At 34.3% G+C, this 26,147-nt stretch overlaps 3 protein-coding genes across 8 annotated transcripts; 2 read left to right on the forward strand and 1 right to left on the reverse strand.

The window, feature by feature from the left end:
- The first annotated feature begins 1,571 nt into the window (after nt 1-1,571).
- LOC120086005 (SH2 domain-containing protein A-like) lies at nt 1,572-9,201 on the forward strand. Of its 4 annotated transcripts, XR_005484109.1 has the most exons (13): nt 1,572-2,061; nt 3,083-3,280; nt 4,049-4,255; nt 4,363-4,452; nt 4,542-4,619; nt 4,718-4,882; nt 5,336-5,692; nt 5,879-6,162; nt 6,468-6,630; nt 6,886-7,235; nt 8,107-8,184; nt 8,430-8,698; nt 8,869-9,201. XR_005484109.1 is itself a non-coding variant. In XM_039042378.1 (12 exons), exons 1-12 carry the CDS (start codon nt 1,915-1,917, stop codon nt 8,494-8,496), a joined length of 2,184 nt encoding a protein of 727 aa, XP_038898306.1. In that variant the 5' UTR covers nt 1,572-1,914; the 3' UTR covers nt 8,497-8,800. The 4 variants fall into 4 exon arrangements, 3 of the variants coding, with proteins under 3 accessions (XP_038898306.1, XP_038898307.1, XP_038898308.1); XM_039042378.1 differs by lacking the exon at nt 8,869-9,201 and having other exon boundaries at nt 8,430-8,800; XM_039042379.1 differs by lacking the exon at nt 8,869-9,201 and having other exon boundaries at nt 1,573-2,061; nt 8,312-8,800.
- A 1,337-nt stretch (nt 9,202-10,538) lies between these two features.
- LOC120086007 (receptor-like serine/threonine-protein kinase At1g78530) lies at nt 10,539-13,076 on the forward strand. Of its 2 annotated transcripts, none has more exons than XM_039042381.1 (6): nt 10,539-10,778; nt 10,992-11,296; nt 11,413-11,751; nt 11,839-12,090; nt 12,317-12,450; nt 12,747-13,076. In XM_039042381.1, the coding sequence occupies exons 2-6, from the start codon at nt 11,101-11,103 to the stop codon at nt 12,927-12,929; spliced, it is 1,104 nt and encodes a 367-aa protein (XP_038898309.1). In that variant the 5' UTR covers nt 10,539-10,778; nt 10,992-11,100; the 3' UTR covers nt 12,930-13,076. The 2 variants fall into 2 exon arrangements, with proteins under 2 accessions (XP_038898309.1, XP_038898310.1); XM_039042382.1 differs by having other exon boundaries at nt 10,540-10,778; nt 11,155-11,296.
- Nucleotides 12,935-15,585, reverse strand: LOC120086009 (fatty-acid-binding protein 3, chloroplastic). Of its 2 annotated transcripts, none has more exons than XM_039042386.1 (5): nt 15,270-15,585; nt 14,328-14,417; nt 13,718-13,873; nt 13,360-13,574; nt 12,935-13,224 (listed from the first exon to the last, which is right to left on the reverse strand). In XM_039042386.1, the coding sequence occupies exons 1-5, from the start codon at nt 15,475-15,477 to the stop codon at nt 13,066-13,068; spliced, it is 828 nt and encodes a 275-aa protein (XP_038898314.1). In that variant the 5' UTR covers nt 15,478-15,585; the 3' UTR covers nt 12,935-13,065. The 2 variants fall into 2 exon arrangements, with proteins under 2 accessions (XP_038898314.1, XP_038898313.1); XM_039042385.1 differs by having other exon boundaries at nt 14,328-14,429; nt 15,270-15,582.
- Nucleotides 15,586-26,147: the final 10,562 nt, after the last annotated feature.

Genomic DNA, 26,147 nt, shown 5'->3' on the forward strand with positions numbered 1-26,147 from the left:
CATTTGTAAGGGCAACATTTTCTACACTCAGAAACCCAGAGAGAACTCACTAACAAGCAGAGGACTCCCAAGACTCTTGCAGAAGACCTTCGAAGACACAAATACTCTTCCAAGACTTCTACTTTAAGCTTCCAAGACTCCTGAAGCTGCACTCCTATAAGGCAGAAGACCTTTGAAGACACAAATACTCTTCTAAGACTTCTACTTCAAGCTTCCAAGACTCCTGAAGCTGCACTCCTATAAGGCAGAAAACCTTTGAAGACACAAATACTCTTCCAAGACTTCTACTTCAAGCTTCCAAAACTTTTGAAGCTGCACTTCTATAAGGCAGAAGACCTAGATTTCTACTCCAAGCTTCCAAGACTTCTACTTCAAGAACGTTCGGTGCTTTCCTTCTCCAAGTCAAGCATATTCACCCAACTGAGAGAGAATCAGAGAATCAAATATTAGAGATCGAACCACATCACATCAAATCAACTCCAACATCAACACCAGCTCAAGTTCAACTCCACGACACACGTTCTCCGAAAACCTCGTGCAAACAAATGGAAATCCTTGGAGCATGGGGTTTGGATTTGGTCTAGAATGTAAATTTGGATCAACACACTCTTTGAAGTCACTGCTACATTGTTTCAAGTTGTGGTTTATGTTCGAAACTTTAAAAAGATTTATCTTCCAAACAGTTTTGTAACATTTATGTAAGGAAGTAATATTATAACTTTTTATAGTATATGGGTATTTTTGTAACGAAGGGCAAATTTCAATGTTTTTTTCTTAAAAAATAATTCAACCTGAAAGTTTTGTGTTTATTCTTTCACAATTAATATAGTCACGTTTTTCCTACTAAGTAAACATTTGAATTCTTGGACAAATATCAAAAACAAAAATAAGTTAAAAAAGGGCATTAGTATGAACTAATACAGTTTATTTATATAAACTATATTTAAACATTATAAAAGGATATAGAGACTATAGAATAAATTTGAAATCGTAATGGCTTAAAATGATATTTTTAACCATAAAATTAACGTTAAACCTATCTATTCCCTAAAATTTAAAATCAAATAGTAAAGAAGAGACTACTTAAGGAATTACTATCAAAGTTTAAAATATAGATGCCAACATTTTACGAAAATATTGATAAATTTTCGATTGTGATGGATTTTTTTTAAAAATGTAAATGAATAAATATATATCTAATACTTCTTAAACAAGTTAAAAAGTTTATTATTGATACTATATTCATATAAGCAATATTTGGGTTTTTTTTCTTAAATATTTCATAAGTTTTCTTATAGTACAATAGAAACGACGATTTATTATTTGTGCGAACGTCGAAATCATATACAAATTTTGATGAATATGTAGGCACATCGATGAAAATTAAGTACTATGTATATAAAGATTAATACTTTTTAAAAAATAATAAGATTTCATTCAACCTTAAAGCCTCAACATAATTTTTCTCTCCATGTTTTAAGTGATTTTTTAAACAAATAAATAAAAAGTAAGGGCACTCTCCAAAATACTAGCAGTACCATTATATACAAACCCCAGTCTATTCCTTCTTCCAATCATCTTCTTCCACACCACAAGATCAAAGCTCAATCACGAACTTCAAATCACAACCGGTCATTCGAATTGCGTACCGTACAGATCGAACCACCAGATGAAAACCCATTCCTAGCGCCATCGGAACATTGCACCAACCGTTAACAGCCGTCAGAAGGAAGCTGCGTTTCCCTTTATCGAACAACCTGAGAGAGAAGGAGAGACCATTCTCTGTGAGAGTAAAATATTTGGTTCGAGAGACGAAAAGGGTCGAAGAGTGGGAATGGAGTTTCGTCCTTGATGGGTTGTTTTTGGTAAAATAAAGGAACCCTTTTGAGTTTGTGGGTTCAAAGAGTGAGAATCATGGGTAGCGAAGTGAATGAAAGCGAGGAATACTCGCTGCTCAAGAATCTGAGGCTGGAAATTGATGTAGATGATGGCTGTTTTACTGTTTGCTTTTGGGTTTATCTCATGAATTCTACCACATTCCCTATTTCAATCCTTCAGCAGGTTTAACTTTGCTCATCTTCTACTTTTGGTTTTGTTTCATTTTTTCCCTTTAATGTCTTTCCCCCCTTGATCTCGTATTCGTTATCATATGTTGTTCTTTGTCTAAGATTTTGTGGGTGTTTTGAAGCACCCCTTGTTGGTAGATTGGCTGCTCTGTGCTTGTAGTACATCTGATCAAATTTTTCATACCCTTATGTAATGACCATTCTGAACATCAAGATCGTATTTTTCAGGCATCTTATAGTATGTGTACGCTGAGTTTTCTTCCAGGTGTTTCTAATGGTCTTTTTTTTTTTTTTTGGAATTTTTGGGATTCTTTACTCTGATCATGTAAATCCTAAGGGAGCCACATACTTTGCTGCTTTTAAGTGTCGAGTGCTTCTATAAAGTTGAAGACCATTATTCGAACATTGGAAATTCTGCAAAACCATTATAAAGGAATCTGTATGGATATTGAACTCTTCTCCTAACTCAAATGCAGTGATCACTATTGTTTATGCTCCATTTGATAACCATTTAGTTTATGAAAATTGTGATTCTTTTCACACAATTTTTCATAATGGTTTTCATCTCCCTTAAAGAAACACGTGAATTCTTAGCCAAATTCCAAAAGAAGAAAAAGCTATTTTTTAAGTTTCAAAACTTGGTTTGGCTTTTTAAAAACACTTACAGAAAGTAGATTACTGAAACTCATTAGTAGTAGTTATAAGCTTAATTTCAAAAACCAAAAACAAAAACCAGATGGTATCTAACGGAGCCTTAGTGATTTCATGGTAAAATCCGGTTATTTCACTATAGGAAACAATATATTCAATGTAGGATGTTCATTAAGCATATTTCCACATAAGCTTAAACTGAAGCTTATTCAAATGAAATCGTTCCTTCGTACTTGGTTTTCGTATGTCAATAGTTTGAATTTCTAGCTTGTTATCTGATTAAAAGGATGTTATAAACAATCTAAAGATCTTTCGATTAATTACCATTTTAATTTTCATACTTTTTTTTGGATGAGTTCTTTCAGGAGCAATTAGATTCCTCAGGCATGACTCCTTTTCTCATTTTAAGTGAAAGGAATAGACTGAAGATTATGCCTTTGAACACCTTACACAAAGCTGATGAAGATTCCAGCCCTGGTAGTTCTTCTTCCGGGGATGTAGTTCCACATGAATATCTAGACATCGATTTTCCCATGGAAAAATGGGTTCACATTGGATGTGAGGTATATTGCAGTATTATTGGCTCAATGACTTGCCCAGTTTTGCAGCTTAATATATTTTTTTTTCCCACACTGTGTTGTTTGATTAAATTGGTCTTTACTTTTGCTATATTCTCATATTTCCAGTTTGAAATATGTTACAAATTGTTTTAGGGAAAGCAATTTATTATAAAGAACTTGCGGTCAATGAAATTGCAAATTGGTGACAATTGCTGTAGTTATTTTACAGTTGAATGTAGTGCCAAATATGTTGTGCCATTATCTAGGAAATGAAGAATTGAAACTCAATAAACATTGAGGAATCGCAATTCTAAACTTAACAAAGAACATAGATTATGAAATATTATCAAACATTTGTCTAAAAGTAAAATTAAAGATCGGGACAAAGAAGTGATTGAATGCTGAAGATATGTAACCAATTGTACTCCATTATGTGAATGCTAGATGGTGGATGTGGTGGGGAGAAAGAAACAAGAATTAGTATCCAAGACTGTTTGTGCATTTCTTTTCAGCTTGTGCCGTTGCATGTATAAATCAGGGAAGAACTATGTAAAGATAGTTTTTACCAGAAGAGGTTTATCAATTGGATGGTGTTATCTCAAGAGATGATGATTCCTTGAAATGGTGGAACTTGTGGTTCGACGTTAATTTGACATTAGCTATGCGAATACTTAACCACACTGCACATGTTTATGGTTGGTTGCTTTTCTCCCCATTAGCAAATGTGCTGGCAATGTTAGAGGAGCTTTTTTTCTTACTTTTCATTTTCAGGTATCCACCGATTTTGTCAGGCTGCATATTGATGGGAAAATGGTTGGAGAAAAGGCTATATCGTCTTCACTCAGTGAAGACACCCTTCCAAGGGGTTTGCGGAGGATTATTTTAGGCAATAATGGTGAAGACAACAGCATGCAGGGCTATGTTCATAATGCAAAAATCTTGCCTTCAGTTTCGTCGATCAGGGATCATTATGCTGAGGTGCAGAAGATTGTCTTTTCTAATGTCAATTTTAAGATGAACTAACCAAATTTCTTGGCAAAACCAAGAATTTTTCCCCTTAATTATATATGATGCTATTATGCCAGGACCTACCTGTTAAATTATTTATCGACAACTCTTCCACCATGGAGATTGAAGAGGGCAGTGATGGCATCTGGAATATAGTTGGTGGCAAGGTTAGGGAGCTTTCTGTTAACTTGTTGCTGGCCGCCATATTGTTATTTTTGGATCACTTTTCATTTTGTTTCTTCATTGTGAACCACAGCCATCTTGTCGTAGAAATTTTTCATTGGATGTCATGCTGTTAGATTCCTCTGGCCATCCTGTTCTGAAGGAACTCGAGGTTTGTGCCAATGATATTAATTTGACCTGTGTAGTGGTAAATTAGGTTTGGTTAACATCTTCACACTCAGTTTGGAAGTGTTACTCATTATGTGATAGGTTGTTGCCTCCCTCATCTATGCTGAAAGTGGGGAAGCTGTGGAGAAGTCGTGTGATGAAGAAGCTCCCCTTTTGGCAAGCTATGATGGTGTTGAATTTGCTTCTAGTGATAGACCAAGCAAACTGTTGCACGGGCGTGCCTCCTTTAAGTTAAAAATATCTCAGGTAGGGACGCAGGATAAATCTGAAGATATTTATCTGTAGGACTTCAAATTCTTGAACTAATTTCCATACAGCAAAACTATTTAATAATTATGAGATTTTTTCTTGAGTTCTTCAAGAGAACATGAAGATAATGGTTCCCAGTACATGGTTATTCTATCATTTGTCTTGGAAATGTTTGAAAGTTTTGCTAATTAGGAATCATGTACATCATAATTTCCTTGACTGGGAACTCTTCTACCCCCACAAGCGCAGTTACTGTTGTTATGAATTTATTTATGCACTTTCCCTCTTGTTTCCATGAGGAATCATCTCTTTTTAAAAAGTAAATTAATGTTATACAATTGGAAGCATCGAGGAACAGAAAATTCCTCATGTCTAAACTAGATTTCCTCTGCCTTATTCTTTTCAGCCTCTGTTATAGCTGCTCCATGACTTTCTTTTTTACAATTTCAGCTATCTTCTAAATGTGATAACAAGCTCTTCCGCATCAGATTTTGTATACCTAGAGTTGAGGGGTATCCCTTCTTCGAGGCTCTCTCTTCTCCAATTCGGTGTATCTCAAGGAGTCGAAATACTCGTATGTCAACTTTGATGTTGAAAAGATCTACCTTCCATCCACTCGATGGATCTAGGTCATCTGGTTTGGACAATGGAACCTCAGAACATGAGTATGTTTCAGTAGATGAAGAAAAACCAAGTCCACTATTGAAGAGGATTAAGTTGGGACAAGATAAACCAACCCCTAATGATGATCCTTCATCAGGGCAAGCAGATGAGGAATGCAATTCTCATTCTTTTACTGCTAATGGGGTATTTGCCATTTACTTCTTCGCTTTGTACTAAACTAACATGCACTCTAATAATGGATAATTGATCATTAAAAGCAGACTTTGTGAAGGCAAAGTTGGTTAGGTTGCATTGTGAATGAAATTGTTATGTTTTTGATAGTCTATTACTCCTGTTAGTCATATTGTCAACAAGTGATGTTTGCTCTAGGCTGAAAATGGATTTGGCACAAGTTTAACTGGAAGACCAAAAAATAATGGATCAACAGGAGCCTCCCCATCAGACTCCGGGAGCACTGAAGCCAGGCATTCAGCTCTAAATAGAACTACAACCAATGAAAATCCAATATCAGATGTGAACATTTTCAAATATTGCCTAGCAGGTTTATCTGAGAGGTCACTTCTGCTCAAGGAGATTGCAACCTCTGTGTCACAGGAAGAAATTTTGGAATTTGCCGAGCATGTTTCCCTATATTCTGGATGCGTGCACCACAGGTAACCTTCAACATCAATGCCTGGTAATTGTACTTCATTTGGGATTTCTGTGACATATACCTGAAAAGTTTGTCAAAATATTTTCAGTCTGAGAGAACTATATGTTTCCTTATATTTGAAATTTTATGCATTGCGTCAATACAATTTCGTCGTGGGTTCTAAACTGCCATAGAATCTTTTGCTAGCTTGGATATCCCTAGACTATTTTGCCATGCCGTACCTTTCTTGGATGTAACTTTTAGTTTGTAATACACCATTCTAATTCTCTTCCAGTAAAGAATCTTTTACATTTTTTTCCCTTTCAGGCATCAAATATTAATGTCGAAAAAATTAATAGAGGAGGGAACACAAGCTTGGAGCTCAATCTCACAAAACAAGCATCATGTTCATTGGGAGAATGTTGGTTTTGAAATTGAAGAGCAATTCATGAGAATTGCTGGCTGCAGCTCTAGATCTCTCACTCAGCAGGTATTCTTCTTTTCTCTAGGAAACATTTACTCTTTGTGATTATTTCAACTTCGAAATGATTTATTTTGTTTTTGGAATTCTTGTCCAAATTTTGCTTTCGGAGTTTGTCTCTTATTGCACTTAATTCGTACAGGACTTTGAATGAACTTCCAACAAACTCTAAAATTAGACGTATTTCCCTTGGAATCACCTCTGAATGGAAGAGCTTTATTATTATTATTATTATTATTATTTTTTAATATTGATAAATTTCAGGATTTTGAGTTGCTGAGAAGAATTTCTGGTTGTCAAGAGTATCTGGCCCAAGAGAACTTCGAAAGAATGTGGTGTTGGTTATATCCTGTAGCTTTTACTCTATCCAGACAGTGGATAAATGCAATGTGGAGTTCTTTATCACCTAAGTGGATTGAAGGATTCATTACCAAAGAAGAAGCTGAATTATCACTTCAAAGTCCGACAGGTCTTCAAGATCCTGGGACGTTTATTCTTCGATTTCCCACCTCAAGAAGCTGGCCTCATCCTGATGCTGGTAGCTTGGTAGTTACCTATGTCGGCAATGATTATGCTCTTCATCACAGACTTCTTACCCTTGATCGCATTTTCAGGTAATAAGGTCATTTTGTTTATCCCTGTAGATTACGTTGCAACTTGTATCATGCCATATTTGCTGGATAATCTCCCTTAATTAATTTCTTTCCAAGGCTAAATTTAAAGTGAAGTTTAGAAGAACCATAAGGGAGCCTGGTGGTAAAGTACTAAAGTTCAAGTTTTCGAGTTGAAAACTTAATAACTAAAATCTTTTGTAAGAAGTAGGACCTCCGAACTCTTGTTAACTTATGGAACGATAAGTTAAGTTTAGGAAAAACATAAATGTCCTTATATATGTATGATATTGATAGAAACTAAAACAAAACCAAACTATTATTTCAAGATGTAGAACTACCAGATAAATGAAATGTTTTAAGGTACTTGGATCCTCCACTCTCAAGATCTCTCTCATACTCTAAATCACTCACCAAAATTAATGCTTCACTTCCTCCTCCACTCCTTTTTATAACCAAATAGCATGACAACTTTGCTAACCAATTATTAATATATCCCTTATAGCATTCCGATCAATGTACTAGGGGAGGAAACAATGAGTTGGCCAAATTAGAAATAACCTGTTAATCATTGATGGCATTGATGCTCTCTGATATATACTGAAAGGGAATGAGGAAATATGAACATGGTTCTCTGGAGTATGTCAAGTGAAAAAGGATTAATGAAAAACAAACTAAAGGAAGATATATATCACATGAATGTAATGGATTTCCATTAAAATATAAAAGGTGCCTCGTCGAAACGTCTTGTCGACTATTCTCAGCAAGTTATCGATGAGGCCTATATGCCGTTGCAAATTTAGTGATAATATACCCTAATTAGAAGCAGAATTGGCCTCCTACATGTCTAAACCAAAAGGTCTTTTCTTCATAGTTCTGCTGAAGGGGAGAAGAGTATGAGAAGTCTTCAGGACATGCTTCTAGCAGAACCCGAGCTATCTCGTTTGGGAAGGTACAATCCAAAACCTTTATGAATTCTTTTCCTCTGTTCATTCAATCTCGTTTCATCCATTTTGTTCCCGTGTTTGTGGGAAGGGGACTGACCGCTTTGCTAATGTTTATAAATCGGAAACATGCAGGACAATTCGAAGTCACTGAATCATTAGAAAATTGCAGTATCCATCCATATCATTTCTTTAGTTTGCTTAAGTTACAGAACTTTCTCACCGGTTGTACATATTGTGATTGCGAATACAGGAGTTGTTTGGGAAAGAATATTTATAGGCATGTTGGAGCCATTCCAGAACCAAGATTTGAAAGGTGAACCATTCAGTCATCATCTTCATATACTCTTCCTCTCTTCAGAACATTACTCACAAAAAACTACAAGTTGTAGATGAAACTTCGTCTCAGTTGCACTTGTATGAGAACGTGCACGTCAGATACGATTATATCATATTACCATCTCCAGTCAGGATATCTCATCCGTCAGCAGTTTTAAAACCTTGAATTAGCAGGCAATCCTTGTGAGTTTTATTTTTCTCTTTTAGCCCCTAAATAGTATCTACTGTATAAGTTAAACTTGTTCTACCAAGAGTGATTCAAAATCTACCATTTTTTAGATGAAATCTCTTATCTTCTTCTGCCCTTGAAAATAACATTTAAAGTAGTATATATTGAGATCCCATTATTTCAGGTTACAGAAAGCCAAAACATGTGATGTGAATAAATATTGAAGTAGAGTCCAGAAAAGATGGGGTTTTCTCAGCTGTATTACTTCCTAATTTTTCCATTAATATGTTTGGTTTGTGAGTTTTTCAACTCCTTGAGGGAAAGACGAAAGGACAGATGGTACAGAATCCATGGATGACAGCACAACCTTTCACATGATGCTTGTTTTGACAATTCCTTTTTCATCCTTTTATTTTGAGTCTCCACTTTTTCTACCAACTCATCAATGGTTGGTTTCTCCAACTTTCCTGGATATATTTTAATTTATTCATCTCAATGATCTCTACTGTTTATGTCTTACTATTTTGTTATCATTTCAGGGTCATCACAATTTTTTAATACTTTAGCATTGACTATTAGTATTATTGAACTAGAAATGATTTAGTGGTTCAATTAGAGCCTTGAAAATAATAAATAAATAAAAATAGATTCCAAAGATGATTGTTAAGTGAAAATAATTGAGGTGCACATAAATTTGCATGGACATTCACGTGTATTAGAAAAAAGGACTACTAATGATAAAGATCTTTGGAACTAATTAATTAAATGTTTAATTTTTATTGTGGATCAATGAATTGTCATAATGTCCATTTTGGTCTTTCTCTTTTTTTTTCCCCCTAAGTAATCATTTTGGCCCTTTAAATCTTAAAAAAAAAAAAAACTCTATTTTAGTCCTCTTTAAAAAAATATCATCATTATTTTCTCACTTATTATCCGTTCACCTAATATTTCCTTTAGCCAACGTATAACTAACTTGTGGCAATATTACATGCTTGCATTAGCCACTGATACACAAGCTCAAAGCTATCATATCATTTTATCAACACCATGTCAATTGAGCTACGTATTGATTTATTGAAAGTAAAATAAAGAGAACAATGATTATTTGTTTAATTAAAAATGATGAGAAAATAGATATTTGAAGCTTCATGGATCGAGATGAAATGAAGCTAAAATTGATCCAAATCGAACTTTGATAAACCAATGGTCCATTTGAACTCTTCGTGATATGAATCAACAGGGCTTCCTTAAGCTTTCCTTTATACCGACAGAGACTGATAAGGTTTCCATTAAACTATTTTCAACTGAGAAAAGGTTTGACTTTTCCTAGAATAAATAAATAAATAAAATAGTTGCTCAAAGTCACAAGTCTGAACTGCAGCAAAATGAAAAGGAAATATGTTTAAAATGTTTGAAACCCAAAGATTCAAAATGGGAGGCTGTAAGTGTAAACAGTAGGATCCAACCACATGAAACTTGAAGTTTATGTGTTTTTCACCAATATCCTTCTCAATTTTGTGACACAAGATTTTATTTTGTAAAGAAATTTGATAATAAATGATTAACCAATAATGTTAATCAATATGTAAAGTTTAGATAATGAAATAGAATATTTTGAGTAGATACAAAAAGAGTGATGGGACAAACCAACTACTTTTACCTTATCTGTGTTATCGTGATAAGGGAAAGATCTTAGCAAATCAAAATTAAAAACAATTAATTTCAACTTGATTTGAGGAGTCTTTGCGTAAGTAAAATGACTAAGTTTAGTACTGTTTCTAAGCCCTTTTTCTAAACACGTGTTAGACTGTGATTGGTGGTGAGTCATTTTTCTTTTTAACAGAAATTGCATTGAAATTGGAGGCATGTCAACCAGAAAAGTACAGACAAAACACAAACCCACATGACCAAATAATAAAGCCTTCATTTTTGTCAAATAAGCCAATCATGATATGAAGAACCCTTCAATCTCTTCCTTTCCCATTTATTATAAGTCTCTCAAGGAAAGCTGTTATCTTCTTGCAAAGTTGCATCCTCTTTCTTATTTTTCTTCTGGTTTCCATTCCTGTTCATGTCACAGCTGATGAAGACCGGGTAAGTTTATTTGTACAGCACTTTTCTCTTTTTGGCTTTGGTTTTGTTATGTTTCTTTGTTGAAATCTTGCATCCTCTAGCTGGACAAAGTCTCTTTTGCTTCTTTGTTTTATGCTCCATTCTTGAAGAAATGTCTTGTTCTCTCGAAAAATGTCTAGCTGGACAAAGTTCATCTCTATATTGGTGTTATTGAGATTTTTCTGTATCTTATAGTCGTAGCAGAGAATAGCCTTCAGCTACTTCAGCTCACTGAAACTGAGAAACATGTTGAAAGAGAGTCAGTTTGCTACCTTCATGGAGAGTTGAATGGAGGAAATGTCATATGTTTGAGGCTGTCTTCCATGAAAACTGTTCTGATCATTTTCATGGTCTGCAGAATCAGATGGATAGAGGTCAGGCTATAGCATTCTATGTCACAATCAGTTGCATTGCTTTTGTCGTGTCAAAGATCTTCATAGCATTGCTTCTTTACAAGCGCTGGAAAAGAAGACACATGATTTATGAAGATGGGATATCAGGTATTATCATTTACAAACTTGAATAGCAGAAACTTTTTTTTCAAAGAATGTATAGAGTTAGTTAAGTTAAACACAATGCCGAGAGTAACGAGTTCAATGCGAATTTATATGCTTAGGTGGGAAGATGGTCATGTTCAAGTCTCCAGCAACAAAGTCCCTAAAATCAGATGCATTCCTGAAGAAAACACTAAAACTAAACAACAAGGACATCATTGGCTCTGGAGGCCATGGGATTGTTTACAAACTTGCACTAAGTGATTCCATGACATTTGCTGTGAAAAGACTGAACAGAGGAAGTGCAGAAAGAGATCAAGGATTTGAGAGAGAATTGGAAGCGATGGGAGATATAAAGCATCGGAATATCGTGATGCTTCACGGATACTACACTGCTCCTCACTATAATCTCCTTATATATGAGTTAATGCCTAATGGAAGTTTGTATGAATATCTACATGGTATGTATACATAAGCCCTCAGTTTTCCTAAAGCTTCTTAGTGATGACATAGCACATTATTCTGTCCTAACTTTGATGATACTGCAGGAAGATCAAATGAGAAGGTTTTGGATTGGCCATCACGGTATAAGATAGCAGTAGGTGCAGCGAGAGGCATATCGTATCTTCATCATGACTGCATCCCACACATCATACATAGAGATATCAAGTCGAGCAATATATTGTTGGATCAAAACATGGACGCCCAAGTGTCTGACTTCGGATTGGCGACGCTAATGGAACCTGACAAGACTCATGTATCAACAATTGTGGCAGGCACATTTGGGTACTTGGCTCCAGGTAGAATTTTGATATAGCCTAAGTATTCTCAAGGAATAATCTTCCAAAAATCAATCTTGTGCTCTTTTATTGAAGTGGTAATAATTGTTTCATACAAGAGGGGAAGGCTCCTATTTATAAAGTTTTATCATAAGTAGGATTAAAAGGGAATTAACCTAGAATATTAATCAATTACCCAATTAACCACATTCTTCCCATTCAACTTTACCACTCCCTTGACATGCAGAATACTTCGATACTGGGCGAGCAACGGTGAAAGGAGATGTCTACAGCTTTGGTGTAGTACTTCTCGAGCTCTTAACAGGGAAAAAACCAACTGATGAGGCATTTATGGAAGAGGGAACTAAACTTGTGACGTGGGTAAGTGAATCATTAACCATTTTCAGTAGCCGAAGAAAGTCATAGAGCCTTTAGGTTGGTTGATACTCATATTGATTCTTCAAATGGATAGTTTTTAATCAATGCGTTCGAGTAAACTGTTTCCAAGTGAGCCATTCATTTCACCAACAACACAGATGTTGCAGTAACATCTTTCATGAGGCAATGGATTCAGTACTCAAGTCCTATAAATTGGAAACATCATTAACAAAAAAGAATATATAGTTGAACAACGAGCTATTCCTTGTCTAACTTTCATGGTGTCATGTAAATGACAGGTGAAAGCAGTTGTTCAGGAGAAGAGGGAAGAATATGTACTTGACAGTAATTTGGGTCATTGTCCGGTTGACGAGGTTAATGGCGTGTTTAGCATTGCATTGAAGTGTCTCGAACCGGAACCCGCTCAGCGACCGACAATGGCAGAGGTTGTCAAAGTGCTTGAGCAGATAAAGGTCAAATAGCATTGTAACAGATTCTTGAGTCGGTCCCTTCTCTAACATGTATTACACTTATTGCGATCTCTCACTTTTAACTTGTTTGGTGGAACCATATCCAAATGTTCATTCAAATTAATAAAAGTACAAGAAAATTGTGGTTCTATTTCAAAACTCCAGCCAATCCAGTTGCAACAGAAGCCTTCAAAGTAGGAGAAACAGGGGAGTCTCCGAAAAAAACATCGAAAAGAGCTGAAATCACATTATTTGATTCAATTGTAGCTTCTATTCCTGTTGGTGGGCCATCTACCGAGATGCTAACCTGCAATTCACCGACTCCCCCGCATCAGAATAAGCAAAATGAAACTTGATCGAAGATGAACTAAGACTGTCTATGCAATAACATTAATAGAAGGAAAAGAAAAGAGAATGTAAGTCGGTTAAAATTCAAACATACAAGCATCTTTGTAGGTTCCAACCAAGTCAAGAATATGAACGTTCCTTTCTTAAGAGATCGTCCCTGGAAGATGCTACGAAACGTAGATAATGCAGATTCATCAACCGGTGTTGGTGCTTTGATTCTTGGAGAAATGGCGTCATCCAAGGCGTCCCAGAAAGTTTTACCGTCGACATCTCGGACAAGAACAATCTGTAAAGATTTTTCTGAAGGAGCTGCCCTTGATAGACAAGAAACTTGTAGTTACTTACATAAGCTTCAAAGCAATGGGAAAAAATGGAAAAGGAAACTAGCACTCTCACTTTCCATAACTTCTATAATCATACACTTATATATAATTTATATGTACGGTTATTACACTGAAAAATTATATTGAACAAGGAAGAATCCTCCTGAATTGCAGCAGCTGGTCGTCCCCTCCAAGCGTTCAATTCATTTGAGATGGATGGATTGATGTATAGTCCTGCAGCATAGACCTTAACACCAATGATTGCAAAAATTTTCTCTCTGTAACCTGAAATATTTGCAGCTAATGAAGATCAGGTGGAAGAGGATAGTTCAGTTAAAAGTATCAACATTTTGGACGTATAAAATTCGTAGGTAGCATTAGGATAATAAATATCTCAGGCTGAGTTTCTTTAGTTTATGTCGCAAAGTAGAAATAGTCAACATCTTACAACAAATGAGCTGCGCCTTGAACGATGTTCGTATTTTTTTTTTTATCCTAAGAAGATGTCGAAAATCGTATCATTCTAGATAGCTGGAAACAAATTTTCTTGGCTGCCGCAATGCAACTCATGTACCAAAGATCAATTGCAGCATACAATGACAAGAGCTTTTGGTTCTAATGGTTTTCTTATACATATTGCAGGAAAAATATGAGCTGCAGATGATTTTAACAGTTTAAATTTTCATAAAATCAGTTGTCTTCCTCAGTCGAATTCAGTGTAGGAACATAATGAACTGGCCTGTTCCGAGCAGTGACAGCGACGTTGAGAAGCCCGGCAAAGTCAAGGACGTTGGAAATTTCACATTGGTTGAAGGTTCCTCCACATATCCTGCATTTCCAACTGTTGTAACCCATTGATTAAAAAGAGCAAAGGGTTTCAGTATTACTTTCTGTGAAACAACAGAAGTGAAATATTATTCTTCCTACGCCTACTCTATTAGACAACAAGATTACAGGATTTAAAAACAAACAGTTGTTGATGTAGTTAAGCCAATGCCCTATCCATTTCGAGACGAGACTTGGTGGCCCATTGTTTGAGAAGAAGATTATTGGTTTAAAAGTAGTACAATATCTCAATCTGCACAGTATCCTACCCAAACAACCATTGCAGAAATACCCTTAATTAACAGATGCCAAATAAATTTAGGCATATTAGGAAGTTATTTTCAGATGGTTTAAATCACTTTTTTCATGTTAAGATCGCTTTAAGAGATGTTTTTAACCATTCCAACGTGGTTTTGGATATAACAAATGTGATTTTAAAGCATTTCAAAAATCACTTCCAAACATGCCCGAGGCCTAGATATTCTTAAAAATTTCGGCTTCCTGGATACTTGGCACATGAATGAACATCACTTGATTACAAACAGCCAGAGTCTTTACTCAACATTTCCCTCAACTTCATCTGATTCCAACACCAAATTTCTTTTCATGCATGGATCAAAACCTAAACTCCAAACTTGTAAAACAGAGTGTCTACTTAGATCAACTTTCTAAAGACGAATTTTCACTTAAAAACATGTTATTAAGCACATAGAAAGTCAATCCAAACAAACCCGAATGCTCGATCTATGCAGAAACTCAAGAATCATTCCATATTTTCAATCCATTAACATCAAAAGAATGAAAAACAAGGTTCAAAAGAAGCAGATAAGGAAAACATGATTCGACATTCCGTTACCTGAAGCAAGGGAAGAAGAAGCTTTGAGAGAGAGATTGGAACAAAATCTGAAGTTGTTGAGAGAGAAAGTAGACTGAATCTTGTACAAGGAGACAGTAGGAGTTGAGGGTTTTGTTAGGAGACAAACTCTGGGATTGTAATTCCATTTCCCAGTGGGAATGGCTGATGGAAGCCTTAATGGGGTGGAGTTTACAGCATCTGCAGCCATTGTAGAGATCTCTTCTGCTCTTTTTTCAATTCTCTGAGTGGGATTTGAATTCTCCACCAAAGTGAAAGGAGTGGATAAGAGAGGAGATTCTTTAGTCTTAATGTCCCAGAAGCGTAGCTTTTGATTTGGATTTTTTGTCCTATTACCGACAGTTTTATGTTGTTATTTTTACCTCATCCACTTATCCGATGCTTTCTAACTCATACTGTTACTATAAACTTTATATTCGGAATTCTACTATCAGCTTTGTGGTTAGTATTTTGATTCTTCTTGTCGATAGTATTACGTATATATGAAATTCTACTATCGACTCATCTCGTCTAAATTAGGAAAAATACCCAGATTTTTCAAAAAGTTGCATTTTTTTTCAAAATTATTCTTGAAGTATAAACATTTCAGAACGTTGAATGAGCAATGTCAGAATATGACATTGCTTTGAAACAACAAACAACGTGGGTGATTAAGACGCTTGTTTGGATTAAGATTGAAAGAATGATATCATACACTTTGACTTAAACCATTTTTCTAAAGGATATTTTAGAAATGTTATGAAATGTCAAAGGTAATATTACTACCTTTGAAAGATAAAGAATTATTTTTTAAATGATAGACAAAGTTTAGAGATATTTTACAATTTAGCTATTTTTATGAAGCAAGAAGCGGAATTGAATATCGAGGGAACAAAAAAACATCAACTTCAATTGATTAAGACAACCTTAACTATGCTGATAATCTCTAGGTAAGAAAATGTTTTCTTTTATCTCTTTTAAGATTAAGAAAAAAAATTCTATGTTAAGTAAATGTCAATTACCACATAATATGATAAAGGAATCTAATCTTTTACTTCAAAGAAATAAAGAATGCATGTCAATTATCATTAAGCTAAATTTACTTTGAAAATTTCTAAATATTACGCTCATGCATTATTGTTAAAATGGCCATATTAAAAAAAATACAATTACGCTTACATAAATTAATTTATTATTTTTAATAAAAAATGATAGTTACATAAATTATTCATAGGATTAGACATGTTTACATTTAATCATAAAGTAGTTGTAGTTCAACAACGGAGTGAGGATCAAACTATCTACCTGATAATTGGTTATCTTACCACTACGCTAAGCTTTGATTAGGTGTATATAATATGAGATCAATTGTTCAAAAGACCAATTCTAAAGGTCCAAAATGACAAATGACCCAGTTTTTTTAAAAAATGTCAAAGTCCCTTTGTTGATGTCATGACCATGTGAAGTTACGTTATTGCCCTTCTTTTTTCTTTTTCCTTAATTTTTCCGGTGCGAGAAATCTTCCTCTGCACATCGTCTTCTTCTTCTCCAACTTCTTCTCTTTTGTACGTCTTTTTCTTCTTCGACACGAGGACTCTATGCAAGCAGCTCCGATGTCACCAACTCCGATGAACAAGAGACGAGAGAGATGAGTGATTTGTGAGTGAAAAAAGAAGAGAGAGCGAGACTATTTTTTCGCGTGCGCGAGAGTATATTTTGGTAATTTCATTTGAATTTGACGTCAGTAAAGGGTCATTCAACATTTTTTTTCAAAAACCGAGTCATTTCACATTTTTTATCTAATTTTTGGGTCATCCATCCGGCAGACCCCATAATATGTTACACATTTTGGAATGAAACCCATTAGCCTCTTTATTTTGGATCTCATTTCCATTTTAGTCTTTGTATTTTTAAATCTTCAAATCTAGCCCAGGTTTCAATAAATCTCATAATTAGTGGTTAGTTTATTGTTAACTTTTAGGAAAAAGAAACATAGTCTCTCTTAGTTCCACCCTATAAATATTGTAAATGTTAAAAGGCAATTAAGGTTTATTATTAATTATTATTTTTCTTTTTGGTATTTTCCATTTATGTATTTTCTTTTAGTAGGTTCTTCATGTCTATTTACTCACCTTGTAAAAGGTTGATTATGTATTCTCATTTATTCAATAATATACAAAATTACATGGTATCAAAGTGTTAGGTTTTGTCTCACCTCCAAAGCTCTATTCGTTCTTTGTCTCTGTCAAGTCAATGGAGATAGACCGTCGTCCATTAGGGTTTTAGTATAGTTTTCTGTCACGCACGGGCCATTCCAATCTGCCAGACCACACCCTCTGCCCATGTGTGTGTTTGTGATCACCTCCCTACTGTCGTTCACAACAAACCAAAATTTGACCCATTGACAAGAAAATCGTCCGATCAGAAGGACTAGGCCGTCCCTTCGCAGATCCGCTCACCATCACTCATATTTGTTCATTTACATTTTCAAATCAGTTGTTTGTGGGTTTTGTTGTATACCTCTTTTAGGATCTTTGTTTTTAGCCCAAAAGTTCTTCGTAGGTTTTATTATCAATCTCTCTATAAGGATCTTTGTTTCCAACCCAAAAGTTTGTTTATGTTCTTCATGGGTTTATGTTTCCAGTTTACTTTCTATTTTGTTCTTCGTAGATGTTTGTTTCCATCTTAGATTTGCTGATTTATTTCGGAAGCTATCTTTACAAACTCAAGTTGTTCGCTACTCTACCACCTTGAGTTTGAGAAAGGGTATTAAAAGAAAATTAAGGTTTATTATTAATTATCATTATTATTTTTCTTTTTGGATATTTTTCATTTATGTATTTTCCATTAGTGATTTCTTGATATCTATTTATTGACTTTGTAAAAGGTTGATTATATACTCTGATTTATTCAATAATATACAAAATTAACAATAAACATATTCATAATGTATCTTTTCTTGCATGAAAGTTATAATTATTATTTAATCATTTTTTTAAAAACTAGTTAAAACTAACTCTAATTAAAATTTACTTAAATTGTATAAACTAAAAAATTTAAGACTTTTAATATTACATAGATTAAAGTAGATTGACATGCAAAGTATCGAGATGACATTTTAACCTTTAAAATATAAACGTTTTGGAGCTTTCAATTTCTAAATTACTAAGCATACCACTACTAATTAGTCGGGCTATATATATATATATAAAATTCTCTAAACTCGGTATTTTCTGTCAAAAATACCTTTGAACTTTAAAAGTTTTAAAAATACTTTTAAACTTAAAAAAATATCATTGTCATCCGTTTTAAATGGAAAATGTTAAAATTTAGTTCAAAAATACCTCTGAACTTTCAAAAGAATACTTTTAACTTAAAAAAAAAAAAAGCTTCAAAACTACCTTCAGTATTAGTATTTGAACAAATTTTAACACATATTGCAAAAATAACTTTAGAAAAAAAAGTCTAAAAGTACTCATACCCTTAGATGGTGTTCAAGTTGTTTAAAACTTTCTTAAGTTCGAAAAAAACTAATTTTAAAACAATATAGATATCCTCATTTTTTATATAAATATTCTCATTTTTCTCTTAACTTTTTAGTTCTTAGTTTACACCAATTTTTTTAACAATCAAAATAAAAACCAAAATTTTAAGATAAAGCATAAAATTTAACAAAATTCTAAAATCAAATTCTCCTCTTAAAAATATATCAAAACGATAAATAATTATAAAAAATATATTTGGCTATTAACAGACACTCAACTACGTACAACATTCAAGTCCTAAAATCTCTTGGCGCTTCTTTTATTTCTTTCTTCATGTTATGGGACATATGCCTTAACTAAGTGTGTGGTTATATCTATTTATTTATTTTAGATAAACAAATGTCAAACAATTAATAAAAGAAAAATATTTAGGTGTAGCCATGACTACACCTATCTCCATGTAACCTACTAATTACCAAATTAAAACCTACCACATGGTAATAAGATTGATTTTTTCAATCTTACCAAATTACCAAATTAAGTCCAAATATGAAAAATCAAGAAGTAAGATGGTATTAACGGTTTCTGCTCATATATCAGTAAATGTATTTTTGAACTTCTTTTTGTTTTTATTTATTTATTTATTTATTTTTTAAGTTAAAGGGTATTTTTAACACAAAATACTATCATTTTTATCCAATAAGTAGAGATGTGCACAGACGAGGACAGGAACAGGAACGAGGAAGGTATTTCAATCCCCATGCCTACGAAATTCGCTACAGGGATAAGAGTGGGGATTCCCCGCCGAAAAAAAATCCCATTTGTATTCTTTTAATTTACTCATTTTATAAAATTTTATATGTTAAATGGGTCATTTTCAATACAGTTTTATATTTAAAAATAAACACTATGAAATTTCTTAATAAAACAATAATATTTTATATGCAAAAATATAATTAAAATATCTAATCCTTTTCTATAATTTTTAAAAATTAAAATTTAAATATTATAAGTTTAAACTTTCTTAATAGTCTTATATATTAAAAAAAATATATAAAATTAGAATATAATTGTTGAATCATTTTAGAATAAACTAACTAAATCTAATTATAATAAATTTACGGTGACTTTATTATAAACTCACATAATGTCAGTATATAACAAATAATATATATACTATACATGAGAAAAATATATACATTCTTTGCAATGAGCTGTTCAAGATTGGAATCGCTCCTTCTTCTCCAAAGCTGGAAAAGGAGACTTATCAACAGTGTTGGTTAGTCACTTCAAACTTTTGCAATGAGCCTTTTTAAACTACCAAATATTTTTTGCGAAGAAATCACCATATCATTTTCAAGGTGGAAGATGAGTTTACCAAAGCTCTTGGTGGCCTTAGTTCCTCCGATTTAGAGGGATTTATACAAGCTTTGGTTGTCAAACAGGTCTGAAGAATATTGAAAATCCCTGCTAAAATTCAACACTTTATTTGGAGATCTCTTCATAACCATCCTTCCTACAAGGACTTTGTTACAAAGGAAAGGCTTAAATATATCTCCTTACTTTCCATTTTGCAACGATGATCTTGGTCTCCTCTGTATGATTTTATTAACAATTAATGTGGATGCGGCGTAGAAAACCTAGCTCTACTTCTTCCGGCTTGGGTATCATTTGCACAGATTCAAAGGGTGATATCAAAGTTTTAGCTCTGAAACGTCTTTAAGTTTATTCTGAATTCACCCTCGGCTGAAATGAGAGCTATTTTGGAAGACATTCATCTTCCAGATTCATTGAGCTTTTCCAAGTTAGCAGTGGAATCGGACTGTCTACAAGTAATCAATTTACTTAATCGGAAATCTTTCTCTCATAGTGAGATTTAGTATATAATAGAGGCGATTTAGTGTAATTCTTCTAAATTCATTTCTATTTCTTATTGTTTATGTTAGTAAAAACTTGAAAACGGTAACCCTTTCGGGTTGTTAGGTTTAAGGTTTTATAGATGTCTATGATGTGTGGGAATTAAACAGACCGTGTTTGGTTGTGCATGAGAATAATAAAAAATGTGTTTGCGTTTAGTTATATAATTAAACATGAAAATCTTTTTATAATTATGATAGGTTAATAATTTAAAGAATAAACAATATTCAATATATCAATAAAAAGTTAATTACGAATCAATAATAATTGTAATTATAAATATTTGAAAACTAAATAACTTATGATTAAAATTAACCAATTAATGCATTTAATGAACGCCATAATAATTATAATCTAATACTTAATTATTTTTATTATTAATTAAGTTCAACATTAGTAATTTTAATTTTAATTAAATAATATAAGAAAACATATTTTAATGGACAATATATTATATAAAAAAATGAGATAAAAAATGATATATTAATAAAGAATACTAAAAAGTATTTTGTAAATATGATATGTTAATAATAAAAATTAATCACAATAAAAGATTTCTTATAAATAATCAGTGATGATTATATGTTCATAATAAAAACTAAAATTAATCTCAATAAATAATTACTCGATTATTAACAAATCAATAAAATAATAAATTATTATTGTTGAAAAAATGAAGTTAATACTAACTAAGTTTAACTAATCCTAGTGTTGGCTAATAAATTTATGTAAAATCAATTTTATTCATTTAATAATTTTTTATTATAAAAATAAGTTAAGATCTATTAAAATAAATATTTCTATTATTTCTATTAAATTTATATTAATTAATTAATTATATTCAAAATGAAATTATATGTAAAATGAAAAATAGATAGAGAGGGGAAAAGAGAAAACTCACAGTTTTGGAGGGAATAGAAAACCTTATTTGTGGGAAATGAGGATGTCTGGAATAGCTTATTCCCAGGAAAATAGTTGAAAACTGTGAAATAAATATGAGAATTGGATACCTATGCCAATTTCCATACAGAAAATTCTCCAACCAAACAATTCGTGAGTGTGAAGATAGTCTTCAACTGGTATGAAACTTTATCCCTGTTATTTATCTTGTTTTGAGCATGCCGATAATGAGATTTATTTACATAACTGTTTATGATGAATGTATATTGTTTGTATTTCGGTCACGGTGAGATTGAAGCGATCTAAACACCCTCATGGAACTCTCGGTACGAGATCCTTCAATTGATTTCAGAGCTAGGTTCTAATACTCCAATTTCATTTGTTGCAACAAAATAACATATACATTGATGGTAGGTGCATTTCTACACTATTTTAATTGTTAAATCTGTTGTGGATGTACCAGATTAATGGATGTTTTTGGGATGAATAGCCTCGGTTTGTTTAAATCCTTTTACATTTACGGTTTTTTGTAAAGGCCCCTGCGTTTTTGGCATTAATAATCGTTATCGAGTCTGTATTCAAAGTTTGTTTGAAGTCTTGAGTCGTTCGTCGAAGTTCTGGGCAAAGGTTGCAACTCTTCGAGGAAGGAGGCGATCTAGGGTTGATCGCATCGTACAGAAGAAGTTCTACGCGATCGCTGTCCATCGCATCGTGAAGATGAAAGAGTACGCGATCGTGGTTGAATGCATCAGTTAAACGATGGGGAATGCGATCAAGAGTCGGTCGTATTAGGTTGACGATCAGACACGCGATCGTTGAGTATCGTTTAATGCGCGCGCGCGCTAGACGATCGTTTAGGTCAGCAAGTTTCATCGCTTAGTAACTAACTAAACGATCGCTTAGTAACTCAAGGTAAATCGTTTACCTGTGGTCGCGCTACACGATCGCATGGACGATCAGGCTTCGCAGCCTTGTCGTCGTCTACGCAATCATTTACTTATGCTCCTATCGTCTAGTGTGCACTGAACGATCGTCTACCTGCTGGAGTTTGCTACAAGATGAAGACCTCCTGGTGGTTCAAGACCCGGTTCGCCTGAGAACTGGTTTGCTCGATGAAAAATGTAATAGATAGGGTTTTTCATTCCGATTTTTTATTTTTTTTTGTAAAGGCTCATCCCAGTCCATTAATTCTTTGTTTATTACATGCAATGTATGTTTTATATGTCATATGGTATGAACATATAGTAAATCCCACCTTAGGTTATGCAATGGTCATGTATAATCTCTTTATTGTAATTGTTATAATTTAGAGAAACATGATTTAATTATGTAAGAGCATGCTCATGCATCATATAATATAAGAGTTATAGTTATGCATGCATAAAAAGCATTGACATGTATCATCTTTATATTATAATTGTTATAGTATAAGGGTGAATGATAGCATGTTTGCTTGGTTGTTACGCGTTATATAAAAGTTATATATAGTAATGACCGGACAGCATGACACATAGGTTATTTTATAAATGTTATAAATGTCTCGTTGTGCGCAATAGTTTTAGTTGTTCCTTTTTAAAAGTTAAAGAGAAATTAGAACTAAAAGAAATAAAAAAGACATGCATGCACACTTAGGTTTAATTCATGGTTTTAAAATGTTTAAAACTTGGATCACATAAACCTAAGATTACGGTTCTAATATGATTAGAAACCCTAAGGCTTTAATCTTTTAATCAGTTTAATAGGATTAAATTGGCTAATAAGAGGTTAAAGTATAGAAAATCTATCTATAAGGGACCTTTTGTCTAAGGCGGGTTCTGTCTAGGTTGGGGTATTTAAGTTGACGGAAGCGTAACACCTCTACCTGGGAACTTACCTGGAAATGTGAATTAGATACATTTGATGCATGCATGCAAGTTAAGGACAGTCCATTAAAGTGTTTAAATGTGACTACTTGAACTTGTTCCTATTTTATAGACAATCGTTGTTTATGAGCATAGTTTAAAAAGACGACTTAGACTAAAATCAGTAGCCGGATTGTCTAGGTTAATGAATCCCTAAGTAGAACATTCAGTGGGAAGTACTTGAGGTATAAGATGCTTCACTTAAACCTTTCACTTTTCTCCTAAATAGTCCATACCGTGAGATCTATCCTCAGCCTCGCGGCACCTTTGGCGTGTCCCCCCAATGGATGGTGTTTGGGTAGGTCAATATTAAGGCAGATAGAGAGAATGTTCATAGTAAGTGGGAGTAGGAAGTGCGACAACATATTCCTCGGTCTCGCTCCGTAGGTTGAATAAAGTTACTGACTGTGCATCGCACGAGGCACCCTGGGAGTGTCCCTTAAAGGATGACAGTGTTTGCGCGTTTCTTTATTTGATCTCCTGTAAGAGGATAAGCGTAACTTAGTCTCTTGTCCTAAATTGTCTTTTCTTATTGGTAACGCATTAGGGGTGGGACATCTGCGCCATCAAAAGCGAGGGTTACACTTACGCAGAATTAGTTAATGGTTAACGATTCTGGAACGCGAAAATGTGGCTGTTAGGTTCAGTTTCCAAGAGTTGGTTTTGCCTAATGGTTTGAGCATAAGGTCTACATCCAACGAAGGGGCAACTGATCACCCCACTGGTGGCGTTTGTCTTGACTCACACTGGGCAGCATCATTGCAAACATAAGAGTCTAAATAACTAGGGTACTTGAAACTGTTTACAAAACTGGTTGGTTAAAAGTGGTTTGAGCAAAATTCTAATAAAGTTTTGTTTTTTTCGTATGTTCACAGCATATTTTTAAAATGGCATCAGCATACGTTAGCATTGCTAAGCGTGAAAACTTAATAGCGATAATTTTTTCAACATGGAAAACATGATCACGACGATCCTAATCATCGAGGAGTCTCATGTTACTCTCACGGAGGCTTGTACTCATTATTCAGCTTCAAAAGCCCGTCGAGACAATGTTGGGGGTATAAACGAGTGATGGGACAAGGACGAATGAGAAGGCCCGACCTACATCCTTGGGAAGTTTCTGAAGTTTTGGCAGAATACATGAACGCCTATGGTCTCATCGTGTGAGATCAATTGGAGTCCCTACGGGGGATGTTTGGACACCGTCCTGGAACAGCTTATGCATGAGGCTCTTAAATTAGCATATCAACTCCAAAAATGGAAGAAAGGGCACACCTCTGTTCGTGAACATGTGCTTCAACATGATGGTGCCACTCAATGTGGGGATGTTGATGGGTCTACCCATCGATGAGCGGTGAGTCCAGTGTTAGCAAAATTCGGGCATCTCATTCTGGAGAGGTTCTGCACTTTGGTTAGTAATGTGAAAATTCTTTAACACAGTGATAGTATAACCTTACAACTCTCCTCTAATAGGAGTTGCAGACAGTAGTCCAATCTTTACTGAAAAGTAAGGAGAGGCAGAAGGGTGAGGCAAATCTTGCTTCATCCTCCAGGACGTTCCATAGAGGTACGACCTCGGGAACGAAGTCTGCACCTTCTGCTTCTAACTCTACAAAGGGGAAGAAGAAGAAGGGTGATAAGGGAAAAGGGAAGGCACCTGTTAACCCACCGCCCGTCGCCCTAAGGAGGCATCCACAAGTTGCTAAGGGAAAGTGTTTCCACTGCAACTAAGATGGACACTGGAAGAGGAACTGTCCTCGGTATCTGGAAGAGAAGAAAGCAACCAAGGCGGATAAAGGTAAATATGATTTACTTGTGCTTGAAACTTGTTTAGTGGAGAATGATGATTCTGCCTGGATAATTGATTCAAGCGCCACTAATTATGTTTGTTCTTCTTTTTAGGAGATTAGATCTTGGCGATAGCTGGAGACTGGTGAGATGACGATGCGAGTAGGCATCGGATACGTCGTCTCAGCTGTGGTAGTGGGGGGACTCCAGTTAGCTTTACATAATAGGTTTCTTATTTTACATAATGTATATATTGTTCCTGAACTAAAAAGGAACCTTATTTCTGTAAAGTGTTTATTACAATGTAAATATACTGTTTCTTTTGATTTGAATAAAGCGTTTATTCATAAAGATGGTGTTTTTATTTGCACAAAAAATCTAGAATCGAATTTATATGTACTAAAGTCGTTAGCCATTAATTCCCTCCATAATACTGAAATGTTCAGAACTGCCGTAACTCAATCAAAACATCAACGAATTTCTCCAAAAGAAAATGCCCAACTTTGGCATCTACGTTTAGGGCACATCAATCTCAATAGGATTGAGAGATTGGTAAAGAATGGACTTCTAAGTGAGTTAGAAGAAAATTCTTTACTTGTGTCCGAATCTTGCCTTGAGGGTAAGATGACTAAACGACCTTTTACTAGAAAAGGTTCTAGAGCCAAGGAGCCTCTTGAGTTAGTACATTCTGACCTTTGTGGTCCTATGAATGTGCGAGCCCGAGGTGGCTATGAGTATTTTATCAGTTTTACTGATGATTACTCAAGGTACAGGTATATTTATCTTTTGCAACGGAAGTCTGAATCCTTTGAAAAGTTCAAAGAGTTCAAGGCTGAAGTTGAAAATGCATTGGATAGACGGATTAAAACACTTCGATCAGATTGAGGTGG

The sequence above is a fragment of the Benincasa hispida genome, chromosome 9, assembly GCF_009727055.1.
Source record: "Benincasa hispida cultivar B227 chromosome 9, ASM972705v1, whole genome shotgun sequence".
Taxonomy (NCBI): domain Eukaryota; kingdom Viridiplantae; phylum Streptophyta; class Magnoliopsida; order Cucurbitales; family Cucurbitaceae; genus Benincasa; species Benincasa hispida.